This window comes from Syzygium oleosum, unplaced genomic scaffold, assembly GCF_021117445.2.
Source record: "Syzygium oleosum isolate NSW1041296 unplaced genomic scaffold, Sole_v2.1 Sole_v2.31, whole genome shotgun sequence".
Classification (NCBI taxonomy): domain Eukaryota; kingdom Viridiplantae; phylum Streptophyta; class Magnoliopsida; order Myrtales; family Myrtaceae; genus Syzygium; species Syzygium oleosum.
The window spans coordinates 3,431,991-3,445,228 of record NW_026607515.1 but is presented as its reverse complement, the minus strand read 5'-3'; the positions used below and the strand labels follow the sequence as shown (position 1 = coordinate 3,445,228).

At 42.2% G+C, this 13,238-nt stretch overlaps 2 protein-coding genes across 4 annotated transcripts; both read right to left on the bottom strand.

Moving 5' to 3' along the window:
- Positions 1 to 4,492: 4,492 nt before the first annotated feature.
- Positions 4,493 to 13,015, bottom strand: LOC115683185 (uncharacterized). 2 transcript variants are annotated; one of them, XM_030607631.2, is made up of 6 exons: positions 12,853 to 13,015; positions 12,027 to 12,104; positions 11,807 to 11,882; positions 11,052 to 11,125; positions 10,902 to 10,972; positions 4,493 to 4,803 (listed from the first exon to the last, which is right to left on the bottom strand). In XM_030607631.2, exons 1-6 carry the CDS (start codon positions 12,880 to 12,882, stop codon positions 4,761 to 4,763), a joined length of 372 nt encoding a protein of 123 aa, XP_030463491.1. In that variant the 5' UTR covers positions 12,883 to 13,015; the 3' UTR covers positions 4,493 to 4,760. The 2 variants fall into 2 exon arrangements, with proteins under 2 accessions (XP_030463491.1, XP_030463490.1); XM_030607630.2 differs by lacking the exon at positions 4,493 to 4,803 and adding an exon at positions 10,465 to 10,746.
- Positions 6,422 to 8,689, bottom strand: LOC115683168 (CYP enzymes assisting alcohol dehydrogenase-like). 2 transcript variants are annotated; one of them, XM_030607610.2, is made up of 6 exons: positions 8,382 to 8,689; positions 8,254 to 8,291; positions 7,405 to 7,807; positions 7,024 to 7,281; positions 6,752 to 6,910; positions 6,422 to 6,671 (listed from the first exon to the last, which is right to left on the bottom strand). In XM_030607610.2, the coding sequence occupies exons 1-6, from the start codon at positions 8,553 to 8,555 to the stop codon at positions 6,561 to 6,563; spliced, it is 1,143 nt and encodes a 380-aa protein (XP_030463470.1). In that variant the 5' UTR covers positions 8,556 to 8,689; the 3' UTR covers positions 6,422 to 6,560. The 2 variants fall into 2 exon arrangements, with proteins under 2 accessions (XP_030463470.1, XP_056160128.1); XM_056304153.1 differs by lacking the exon at positions 8,254 to 8,291 and having other exon boundaries at positions 8,382 to 8,549.
- Positions 13,016 to 13,238: the final 223 nt, after the last annotated feature.

The following is a 13,238-nucleotide window of genomic DNA, read 5'->3' as shown; positions in this document are numbered from 1 at the left end:
CAATGGATCCATCCGCCCTTCGCTTAATCTTGAAAATCCATTTGTTTCCAATAGCCTTGCGATCGGGTGGCAGATCAACCAAGTCCCAGACGTGGTTTGTCCTCATAGACTCCATTTCGTCTTCCAAAGCTTTTTTCCATTCTTCCTTGTCAGGGGATGAGAGAGCCTCTTGAACTGTCTTAGGCTCCGCATCGTCTTGTGGAGCAATCATAAAAGCTTCCCCTTCAATCTCAAAACGACGACGGGGAATACTTTTACGACTACTTTTACGCAACTGAACTTCGTGTGAATTCAGTTCGTCAGGCGATGCAACACTCCCACTAGGTCTTGTATGTTGAGGTAAATCTGTATTTCTCTCAATAACATTAGTGGGTGTGTTATCGGGATCTTCCATCTCATGTAATTGGAAGTCCTTATCGATCTCAACTCTACTAGGAAAATCGTTCTCCAAGAACGTGACATCTTGTGACTCCATTTCAGTCACACTTCCATCAGCTTGTTCACCTATGAACACGTACCCTTTGGAGTGTTCGGAGTATCTAATAAAGATACACTTCTTCCCTCTAGGGCCTAATTTGCCATATTTATGGGAAGAATCGTGAACATATGCTGCACATCCCCAAGGTCGTAGATTACTTAAGTCTGGTTTCCTACCAGTCCACAATTCATAAGGGGTGGAAGCAACTGACTTAGAGGGCACACGATTAAGTATATATGCAGCAGTCAATAACGCATCTCCCCAATATGAGATAGGGAGATTTGCCTGCGCCATCATAGACCTAACCATTTCCAAAAGGGTTCTATTCCTTCTTTCTGCAACCCCATTTTGTTGCGGAGTACCAGGAATAGTCAATTGTCTTACAATTCCCTTTTCATCACAAAGAGCTTTGAATTGCTCAGATAGATACTCACGTCCGCGATCGGTTCTCAATGCCTTTATTGTGTTGTTCAACTGATTCTCTACCAAAGCTATAAACCGCCTAAAGCAATCCAATGCTTCGGACTTATGAGAGATCAGAAAAACATAACCGAAACGCGTGAAGTCATCTATAAAAGTGATGAAATATGAGGCTCCATGCCTCGCCCTCACATTTAAAGGACCACAAATGTCAGAATGTATAAGTTGCAATGGAAGTTCAGCTCTGGTTCCTTTACCAAATGGTTTTCTAGTTATTTTTCCCGCTAGACAATGTTCACATACGGGTAGTGCAACATTAGCGAGTGACCCCAAAAGGCCTTCTCTAGCTAATCGTTTCATTCTATGTAACCCAATGTGACCCAGTCTAGCATGTCAAGTACTTGCATCGATCTCCACATTACTAGAAGATGCAATTAAAGAAAAACAACCATCAACATTAACTTTGTACACATCATAGTCAATGTCTAACACCATAAAACCATTCAATACATAACCAGAACCGTAATTAATTGTTCCAAACAAAATATCAACACAATCACCATGAAAATTAAATACATAACCTAAGCTAAGAAGAACAACTACAGAGACCAAGTTTCGCCGAATATCTGGAGCATAGAGGACATCATGTAGGAATAGGTTTTGACCACCACGAAATGTTAATTTACATGTGCCGATACCCTTCACTTCAACTCTTGAGTTATTTCCAACATATATCCATCTTCTTCCAGACTGTATCCGACGATACTCCACAAATGCTCCTCGGTCTCTAGCTACGTGGTCTGTTACTCCTGAGTGTACAGTCCACATTGGATGAGATTCAGCAAGCATTACAGTGCTAGAAACAAAAGCATTACTCAAAGTAATGGAGTAATGTGGTACCTTTTTCGGCTCAGTGCATTCACGAGCGAAGTGGCCCAGTTTGCCACAATTGTAGCACATCATCTTGGCCTTGTCCTTCTTCCCGCCGCGCTTCTTGCGTCGGAAGGTCTTGGCTCTCTTGGGTGCCTGATCAGTCTCTTTTCCTTTGTTGTTGAATTTATGGTTCCTCTTACGCTTAAAGCCCGAAGCTTTGCCCGAACCTGATTAAACAACATAAGCATGAGTAGAGGATTTTGTAGCCTCTAGGCGCTCATCTTCTAATTCCAAATGACGCGCAATATCGTCAAAAGTGACGGTATTCTCATTGTGCGTCATAATGATTTTCATATGTTCCCAGCTGTCAGGAAGAGACCTTATAACAGCCTGAACTTACTGTTCGTCAGTTAAGGTATGACCTGCCGACTTTAGCTCACATATCATGTTTGACATCTCCCGAAGATGCTGCCTCATTGATAGATTTGAGCGCTTCCGGTATGTGTCAAATTTGATGGTGAGCCTCCTCAATTTAGTGGCAGACGTACCCCCAAACTTATCTTTCAAGGCAACCCACATTGCTTGAGCTTTGTCATAACTTTCAAACTCACACATGAGATCATTTTGCAAGCAGCTCAGCAACGTGATGCGAGCAATGCTATTTTTCTTTTTCCAAGCTTGATAAGCTTCTTGATCTCTTTTGTATTGAGCAGAAGTTCCATGCTCAGGTTCATCCATGGTGTGGTTGAGGGTTTCCAAAACCTCTTGCTCCTCAAGGATATATTGAACTTTTCGGTGCCAAATATCATAATTGTCACCGTTCAACTTCTCACCCGTATTGAGGTCAGCCACAATGGTTTTGGATGCCGAAGCCATAATCACTATCTACTATACATTGACATAATAAACGCAGAATCAATACTAGCACATTTTCCACATAAACGCACATTTAATTTGCAGCAAAGACAAACTAAATTAATGATAATTCAACAAAAGACACCAAAACGAAAGTTCACAATGTTCCCAATCAGCTTCGGCGTATGATTGTTCTACTATCATTAACTTGTTTAATTTGTGCAAATTTTAAGTTCTAGGTTAGAATTTCTTCTAATTCTACCAACCTACGAACTCCCACTAGACTAGATAATTCACAAAAAATATCTAAAACAATGATCACATCCTTTCTAGCAATCATATAGCATGGCATGATGTTAATCAACAAATAGAACATTCATGCAATAAATATAATCAACAGCGGAATTCATGACGTAAGGATCTCCGGCCATTGTTTTAATACGCTCAAAATTAGGAAAATGCAAGCACGTCAAAACATATAGACATGCCATCAATGAATCATGCTCTACATAATATTTATGTGGTCATTTACATGTAAGCCAGCTTCTGTATTTCCAAAACCATAGGGAAATACAAGTAAAATGCAATAATACCCCAAAAATACACGTATTTAGGGTTCCGTATGCATTTTCATACATTTAAAAGCTTCAAACATATAAAATAACTATATCACAATATAGAGAATTTAAATATGAACACAACGGTACCAACCACAGCCCGATTGGACCTCGCACGCGCCCACACGCGCCGCCTAAGTGCGCGGCGCGTGTGGCGCACGCGCCTGTCCTATACGGGCTTCTGAGCCGGTCCAACCGGTTTGACTGGTGACCGGTCCGACCGGTCCGATCGGCTCGACCGTTGAACGGCTCGACCGTTGAACGGTCCGACCGGTTGACCGTTGACCGGTCACGGGTCGGGTCATCATCCGGGTCGGGTCTCCAAGTCGGGTCGAGTCCTCGGGTCGGTTCGCCGGTCGGGTCAATCGCCGGTTGACGGAGGTATGTCGGTCGGCCGGCGAGATGACGTCAGCTTGTCGTTACCGACAGATTTGCTGACGTCATCGATGACGTCAGCACGCGCCGTTTTGCCAACGCGCACGTGCCATCCACGCGCTGGTTGTGCCAGCGCCTTGGGCGCGTGGCTTCCACGCGCCGCGGATTCTGGCCGCGCGTGGCGGCCCGTCCGGTGGTTTCCGGCGGTGTTCGACCCATCGTTCTGCTCGTCTCGATGATTTCTTCAATTTTATATAATAAAAAATTATTTTCTCCATAAAAAAGTTTTCGAAAATCATCCGAACAGAACGGTCGCCCATAACGTTCAAACCCGTTCTTCGTTTCAATTCATGTTCGTCGATTCATTTTGCAATTCCCGAGCAATCAACATGCAAACAGTATGAAGTTCATCATCATGATCTCCATATCAAACAGCAAGCGGAAAAATTCAACGGGAAAAACAAGGTAGAGATCATAACCGAGGCTCTGATACCAATGTTGGAAGCGAGTTTCGGGAGAATCGACTAACCTGTTCGATGCACTCCAAATAAAATTTCCAGGACCGTACATTGAATCACCAGCAAACGATGAACAAATTTACTACACGTTGGTCCGAATACAATCACAAGGAAAGTATTCTCATTCCACAGCGTTAATGCCGATTGTCTTCTCAAAGTAGATACTGAATCTTTATACGTCGAGAGAGAGAGGGTTCTGAATTTTTCGTTCATCATCATCCCGAGGAAGTTATCGTAACTTCCATTAAGAAACTCTCCTCGCACCTCTTCAAAAGGTGTCTCTCAGACATACCTCTTATTAGAGCAAATGGTGTCCCTTGAAGACACACATCATGGGCGGACCGACGAAATATAACACAGACAAATGAATCAAATTCAACATTGTATGACAGGGTAATGTACAAATCAAGAATAATGAAGGAATACATGTAGTGATCCCTTAAACATGGGTGTATTGGTCGCCCGAGATGTATCGGGTTTCAATTGGATATTCCTCATAATATCGTTAGCTTATTTCTCTTCCTCCATCAGGCAGCATCTTTGCAGTAATGAATTCAAGCGTTTCTCCTAAACCGAAGCCTCTCATGGCATGGAAACACATGTATTTTAACTGAAGAGAAATCCTCATTCATCTGCAATGTTACCACCATTGGTCAAGTGCTCTGCCCTGCATTTTTCCAATGGGAAAAAATTTTCAAATGAAAAGTGATGAGTCGAGGCCTTAATAGCCACCAGTCAGCATGAGTGGAGCATGGAAGCTTCCACAAATGACACGCGATGGAAATATACACTTCTGCGAAAACAGCTAGAAGAAATTACCCTTCTGATGGATGACCAATACCGAGCCCATTACAGGTCAATGTCATTCCTTTGAATCTGGCAAGATACTCCTGCTCCCAGTGACAGAACATGAGATCAAGGATGTTGAATGAAAAAGTTCCAGTTTAACCCAAAATTCGAAATAATCTATAGTCTCACCCTCAAGGTATACTTCTCAATCTCATAAATCCCAGTTAAGTCATAATCAAAGCGTTTGACAGGATCACTCAACACTGCGAAAAAGGATAATTTTAAAGGGAGAAATAGCACAGCACAAATGCTATCAACCTAGCAGAAACTGATGTTTGAATCTAAATTACTTTTCTTTATAGTCACCTAAATCTCACACGAGGTATACCTTCATTAGTGTGTAAAGAAGAATAGACTCCTAAGAAAGGTATCCTAATGCCCAAGGCTCTATGTTGCGGGTGTCTGGACAAGTCATCGAATGTAAGCAACACATTCCCTGCATTGCAGAGAGACAATTCCCTGTGCCAGGAACTCAATTCCCATGCCCATATTGTGGTCGAGCCATCACTATTGCTGTAAGCAGGAAACAGCAGCAAGTGGTTGGTGGAATTTCTTCCGGTTTTCCTGCCATGCAATATGTGTCTGGATCCTTTGCTGAGGGTTCCGATAGGCAGTGACACCAAACTCTAGGAGCCGCTGATGACATGCACGAGGCTGGTTCATCATTTCCCAGTCCTGAGGATTGGGATCACAACTACGGGTTGGTTTGTAAAAGCTTTTGACAGATTGGTTGAATCTGCATAAGCCTGTCTGTTGGATGAAATACAGTGCAACTCCTTGCATGCCACAGCATAGTCAACTTCTTGCAATATAAATTGAAACTAAAATTAAACTAGAAGATTCTTTTGGATGCAAGTTTCAATGAAGATGCACATTTCAAAGAACGGGTAAACATTCAGTAAATTTCTGGAGGTTGACTAAGAGAAGCTAATGCAAGTTGTGCAGCAAACGGAAAGATGATTGAGAGTATAGTGTATGTTGGTTAAACATCATATTTTATGACGCAAAATCCTCAATAGGTTGGGGTAGGGAAATGAGTTGAGTAGAGTTTCTGCTCTTATAAAATTAGGGTCCCGTGAACTTGCTCAACATGCCACAGGAAATTTTTCTGTACTATCATTTAACAAGTCCGGAAGAAAATTAAAGGACATTAACCACATCATAAAAGGATCCTCATTGAATTCAAAATTTGAGAGAGTCAACCTCTAATTAAACGGAGATCAATGCCATGCATCTCTCTCTCTCTCTCAACGGGCCGTTTGTATAGATCTAAAGGTGTTTGCTATTTCTTACTGCATCATGTTGCATACTAGGTTGATTTAATATTGGAAGTTGATTTCATAACTGCATAAAATAGAATAGAAGCGAAGCGAAGCGAAGCGAAGCGAAGAAGGGAAAATTGAGAAATTCTAAAGTGAATGTGCTTCTGGTAGTCCTTCGTCACAATTTGTTGGGTCAAACGATTGATTATATATTATTGGAATTTCACAAGAGCAAAAGTACACAAAGCAAGGTCAATATCACACTGGACAAGTTCGAGAAAGAAAAGGGAGGAGGCAATAGGCAAATGGGGCGTTAAATCTTGATCAAAATTTTGACGCAATTTGACTGCTTCAGTATCTCTAGAGCTTTCGGTGCGTCTTCCAATTTTATCTCATGGGTTAGAAGTTCATCAAGTTGGATCTCCTGTGGAACAAAAGCAAGCAAATTCAGTTGTTTTGTGCGTTGAGTTTGAATTGGTGTGGAATGAAAAAGCTGATCAGAACCTTAGTTTTGGATTTGTGGAGGAGGAGGGGGAGGTGGGTCTTGCTTTTGAGGCCTCCAAAAATGGTTCCCTTCAATGTTCTCCCCATCAACAGATTCAGGAAACTAATTTGCACGGAAGGGTCCGACCCTGCACCCACTACCACTGCTTTGCCTTTTCCCTGACCACATAAAATATATACATATGAGACTTGAAAGATGGAGTTTTGCTGTGTGTGAGGGTTCAAGCGCGCATTATATTTTGATGGATAATGTGACGATATTGATTCATCACCACTTTAGTGGCTTCTAGTGCCTGGTTGATCAAGTCAGGTACTCCAGTGCATTCAAAGCAGTAGTCCACGCCGACTCCACCCGTCAAGTCTTTGACCATTTCGGAGATGGCTTTCAAATCCCCATTATCGGAGGACTGGTGATCATCTGGATTTATGAAATGAGTCATTCCAAAGGCTTCTCCCTTGTCCTTTTTCATCCCATTTTTGTCCACACCTATTATGGTAGTCGCCCCTTGCACTCTTGCTCCTTCTACGGCCTGCTCATCATCAAATCAACTGAACTATTACCGTGCTTTCTCTCTCTCTTTCTAATTAATTCTCTCAAACAACATTTATATAGTGCACATGTGAGCTAGTAACATAACCAACCAACCACGTACCCCGAGTCCAACAGCACCAAGGCCAATCACAGCCACGGAGGAGCCACTCTCGACCTTAGAGTCCATCCAAGCAGCCCCAAACCCAGTGGAGAATCCGCACGACAAGAAGCTAGCATGCGGGAGAGCTACATCTGGGTCAACCTTCACAACATAATTGGCATCGGACACTGTGTACTCGGACCAGGTGGAGCATGAGAGGAGGTGGTACAGGGTCTGGCCTCGGATGGACATTCTCGACGTGCCATCCGGCATCACGCCATTTAAAGTGAGCGGATACCGGATGCATAAGTTTGTCTTCTCCGAGTCACAGTTCTCACAATCTCCGCATTCTCCAACGTAGACGGGAATAACCACATCTCCTTTCTTCAACTCTTTTACTTCCTCTCCGACACTTTCCACAATCCTGCCATTTTCCCCTGTCAATCACGTATATATACATAGACAGCACTGGATGTGCATATGTTGAGTGCAACTGTACCTCATGCTGATGAAATGCTTTGATGAGTAACTATATTCCTACTTAACAATCAGGCGGTGTATCTGTGAGGGTTAATTTACATGTTTTCCATCAACATTTGAGTTTAATCTATTTTGAACGCCAGAAAAATCTTAGCCAGACAATCACGCTCCCTTTGTTCAACCGTTGCTGCCCAAAGATGGTTGTCTTGATGTATATTAAGAGTAAGTCTCAACTTATGATCATACGGACAAGGCCAGGCCAAAAAGTAATGAAGGAATGCAACTCCTCACTGACATGTCTAACAGGGAATAATTGGGGTAAATCAAATTAAGCAGCGGATCAGACTTTGCACGGAGTCACAAAGTTGGGAGAGAGAGAGAAGACTTTACCCAACACCTTCATGGCCAAGAACTCGAGGGTAAAGCGGCTGCAACGCCAACAGATGGAGAAGAGTAAATTATATGACAGAAAAAGAAAAGGAAAGAAGAGAGTAGAGTAGAGAGAGAAGTGAACTAACGAAAGGGAAACCCCGGGAGCATAACACATCCGTGTGGCAAACACTGGCAAACATCATCTTCATCCTCACTTCGCTCCCCTTGGGAGGATCCACTTGTATCTCCTCCACTGTCCATTCCTCCTCTGCTCCCCAGCACACCAATCCTTTGCATGTTATCACTTGGGAGCTGCTCATCTCCTTCTCTCTATTATGTAATATTGCTTTTCTCCCTCTCACCACAAAGTGTCGGTGTGCTTAATCTCGATGCAATTGCACACAACATATAGATGATCACCTTCACCTTCACCTTCACCCCTCCATGTGCGTTCCCTGTTCCGCCCTTGGGAACGAGTCTTATCTTCTTTTGGTCAACTCGGTGTTTATAATATTTGGTACTGCGCGCCTTCGATATTACGGATGCGTATGACAACGATTCTGCGCCCAAAAACTAATTCTGTTAAAAAATAATTTTTTTTTATTCCGTGCTCGAGAATAATTTATAAGTATTTGAAAACGTTTGGTAACTGCCCAAAATTTATAATATTGAAATAGAAAAAAAACAGAAATGCGTTTGATAACAATACAAAATTTCTTTTTATTATTAATATTTTAAATATTTTTTTTTTTCTTTTGTTCTTTTTTTTTTCTTTTTTCCCTTCTCTTCCTTGGCCATGGCCGGAGAGGGCGTCGCTGGCCTCGCCGGTCGTGACGGCGAGGTCGGCCTCGCCTTGGCTGGGCGAGGTCGAGCCTCGCCATGGCTGGGCGAGGCCTCGCTGTCACGGTCGCGACGCCATCATAGCCCTGGCTTGTGGCTAGTCGCCAGTGGCCGGCAGGTGGCAGTCCAGGAAGAAAAAGAAGAACAAACCAAGAAGGAAGAAGAAAACAAAGAAGGAAGAAGAAATGGAAAAATTGTTCCCAGAATCAAAAAGTTACTTTTTTTTTTTGCTTCTTAATTATGTTCCAAAATTGATTCTGGAAATAATTTTTTGCAAATTTGGGCCCGAGAACAAAAAATTTAACAATTGAATTTCTATTCCCAAATTGATTCTAGAAACAAAAAAATAGAAATTTTTACTATTTAGCAATTTGCTAAATGGCCCTACGTGTCCTTGTGCTTCTCCTATCAAATTCTCTAACTGGTTGCTACTATTACCTATTAATTAACTATCCCACCATGCCAAACCTCCATAGGCGGTGGAATAGTTGACTTTCATGACGAATAGACTTGTGGATATATAAATATAAAAATTAAGCGTCTAATGTGTTTGATTTGTCTCGCGGGCTATACTATCAATGTGCAAATAATATTCATGCTTGTTTTATCCATAGAGCCGACTAAACTTTTGCTTTGCTCTTATCTAATTTACAGGATCAACAAAAAAAAATATAATGAGCCCAATTGTCATTTATCTAAGTTGGGATTTATCTCCATGAAAAAAGAAAACTACATAAATAGATAGATAAATAAAAGAACCATCGCCAGCTGCTGACGTGCTATGCTATCAATATGAAAACAGATAGGCGTGAAGTGACGTTTGTGGACAGAATGAGTCATTGTCCTACTAACATTTATTAGTGGAAATCGCTATGATTTGACCTCTTGTTCTTCCTTTTGTCATTGTGTGAAGCTGAAATGATTCGGGACTTTTTTGCTTTGTTCACGAATAATGTCCAAGTTTTGCAGTCGTGGGCGAAAAGGACGTCTTGATAAAACTGCTCAACTATCAGGGTAACAAGGAAAAATGCAGTCTCCGATGAATTAACATGTTCTATTATTGAGCGTTCAATTACGAGACACTTGTTCAAACATTACTTTTGAGAATCAAACAGATGAGTTTGTCCCCTTGTCACGTGACTACTGGTGAGTTGCGAGGTGCCTTCCTGCTTAATTACAACTATAGGCTGGAGGACATGGATCCCGCTCTGATCTTCTGGTCAAAACTTGGCAGCTTTTGTTGTGTCTAATTGAGGATCGTGCAATGTCAGCAAGGTTCTCTGCACCATTTTGATCGCTCTTTTTGAAAGCGCAGCCTTCTGACTCAAACTTAGCAGTCCTCGATCCATACAGTTAAAGCTACAGGCCCTACCCGCAACAGCCATAAACTCGGAGAAAGATTCGATTTTTCACGAACAAATGAATCAAATTCAACATTGTACAACAGGGTAATGTACAAATCAAGAATAATGAAGGAATGCATGTTGTGATCCCTTAAACATGGGTGTATTGGTCGCCCGAGATGCACTGGGTTTCAATTGGACATTCCTCAGAATATCGTTAGCTTATTTCTCCTCCTCCATCAGGCAACATCTTTGCAGCAATGAATTCAAGCCTGCCTTCTAAACTCATTCATCTGCAATGTAACCACCATTGGTCAACTGCTCTACCCTGCATTATTTCAATGGGAAAAAAAATTTAACAATGAAAAGTGATGAGTCGCGGCCTCAATAGCCACCGGTCAGCACAAGCGGAACATGGAAGCTTCCACAAACAACACGCGGATGGAAATATACACTTCTGTGAGATCAACTAAAAGAAATTACCCTTCTGAGGGATGACCAATACCGAGCCCATTACAGGTCAATATCATTCCTTTGAATCTGGCAAGATACTCCTGCTCCCAGTGACAGAACATGATGTTGAATGAAAAAGTTCCAGTTTAACCCAAAATTCGAAATAATCTATAGTCTCACCGTCAAGGTATACTTCTCGATCTCATAAATCCCAGTTAAATCATAATCAAAGCGTTTGACAGGATCGCTCAGCACTGCGAAAACGATAAATTTAAAAGGAGAATTAGCACAGAATAAATGCTATCCACTCAGCAGAAACTGATGTCTGAATCTAAATTACTTTTCCTTATACTCACCTAAATCTCACACAAGGTATACCTTCATTAGTGTGTAAAGAAGAATATTTTTTTGGTCGGAGTGTAAAGAAGAGTAGACTACCAAGAAAGGTATCCTATTGCCCAAGGCTCTATGTTGCAGGTGTCTGGACAAGTCGTCGAATGTAAGGCAACACTTCCCCTGCATTGCAGAGAGACAATCCCTTGTGCCAGGAACTCAATTGCCATGTCCATGTTGTGGTCGAGCCATCACTATTGTTTTTCATACTTACCCTGATTTACCAACTATCATAGCAAAGAAGTTCAACGGCAGCAGCTCAGCACATATCTTTCTATCAATTCAAAATTATCGGCATATGTGACTTGCACTGACCAAAAGCTTTCATATTCTTGTGATGATCTACCCGAGGATTCAGATTGCTTCCGTGCCATTGACAAGTTCCATCTACCGTTAATGACTGTGCCATTATCCTAAGGGATCCACTGCTGAAGGCAATGAGAATAACATTTTTCATGTACTTGTGTAGTTGGACCAACTATCCTATTCTAGGGTTGAGTCATTTCAAAGCAATAGGCACCAAGTTCACATTTAAGCATTACCACTATAAGCTTCATTAATCTCTTGGAATTTTGAGGTCACAGCATCATCACCCTTGTGTTTGTCAGGATGCCACTTCTACAAGACAAAGTATAGTATGAAGTCAGCACACTGTGCATTATAGAGAACCAAAGATAGTAATCCACTGACCAGATACTGTTTCAATAATAAAGAGTAAAAGGAAAGCATTTAGAGCCCGCTGAGAGAGAAGCAGACACAGACCAATGCAAGCCTCCGATAGTTCAATCTGATTTTGTCGTCAGTTGCATCATAATCCACCTCCAAAATTTTGTAGTAATCCTTTGTCGAAGCAAAGATCATTTGTCAGATCAAACAGAAGTAGACCAACATATTACAAAAGTAATGCTTAGAATTGAAGGCTATCACCATGTATAAGTACAAAAGACAGTTAATAGACAGAGAATCATTTCAGCAGAAGCTACAGTTTTTGAGCACATGGCAATCGAATTGAGAACTTGATGGCAACTCATTTGGCTGACATGAGACATATATAAAATAAAATAAAAATGCGAAGTCATACGGTGAAATAATTGACAGGCAACAGGGTTACTGGCTGCATCTGTAGCTAGTGATTAATGTCTCCCAAAATCTGTAACCTTATAAAGCAGTATGTTGCTATCCCAGATTGTCATTCCCATCATCTGTGTACTAGACTAGAACGCACGCACTTAAAGCAGCATACCCAATGCTAAGTTTTGACGTGGCAGATGCTAAATTTTCGAATTTGCCTGTTCCCTGCCCACCCATCTCCTTTCCTTCTTCTCTCTCGAACAACTAATCACTTACGTTAGAGAGCGAGAATCCAATTATGGGGGAGGGCAGCAGAAGTCAACAGGAACCCCAATTTTGCTCACCGAACAAATGCAAGTGGCCAAAACAAAAGGGAACCGAGCCAATCCACCATATTGATCGAGCAGACACTCAGATTGAGCTGTTTCGACAACAGAGCAGAACCCAGAGGGAGTAAAATTGGGAGGGATCAGACGAAGAAGGGGAAAGAAGGGGTCCAGACAGACCTCAGACGTACCTTGGGAGGAGTGGGGTCATGAGGTTCCATGGGACACGGCACAAGGACATTTAGCTACGACGACAGCAGCAGAGGCACGACACTTCATTTGATCCTCGAAATAGCTGAAATCGAGCGCTGTTTGCTCGCTGCTCACCGGGTGAATCTCTCTCTCTCTCTCTCTCTCTCTCTTCTCTCTCTCTCTCTCTTCTCTCTCTCTCTCTCTTCTCCGGCCGGTCGATCACAAAATCACCTGCGGTGGTGGAGGAGGAAGAGGAGGATGGATGAAGAAGAAGAAGAAGAAAGAAGAAGAAGATGAAGGCAAACGGATGTGGATTGGGAGAATGGCGTCACGCGTTTGGGCCCCCAAACGGGGGAGTGCAAATCCGGATTCATCAGCGCCGACG

Coding starts and splice junctions, on each gene's coding strand:
- LOC115683185 (XM_030607631.2), bottom strand. CDS start 12,882: ATGGAACCTCATGACCCCACTCCTCCCAAG. Junction 11,126..11,806: donor GATTAATGAAGCTTATAGTG/GTAATGCTTAAA, acceptor TCGTTTTCGCAG/TGCTGAGCGATCCTGTCAAA. Junction 4,804..10,901: donor ATTGGTCATCCCTCAGAAGG/GTAATTTCTTTT, acceptor GGAAAAATGCAG/GGCAGAGCACTTGACCAATG.
- LOC115683168 (XM_030607610.2), bottom strand. CDS start 8,555: ATGAGCAGCTCCCAAGTGATAACATGCAAAGGATTGGTGTGCTGGGGA. Junction 8,292..8,381: donor GCTCCCGGGGTTTCCCTTTC/GTTAGTTCACTT, acceptor TTGGCGTTGCAG/CCGCTTTACCCTCGAGTTCT. Junction 6,672..6,751: donor TCCACAAATCCAAAACTAAG/GTTCTGATCAGC, acceptor TTTGTTCCACAG/GAGATCCAACTTGATGAACT.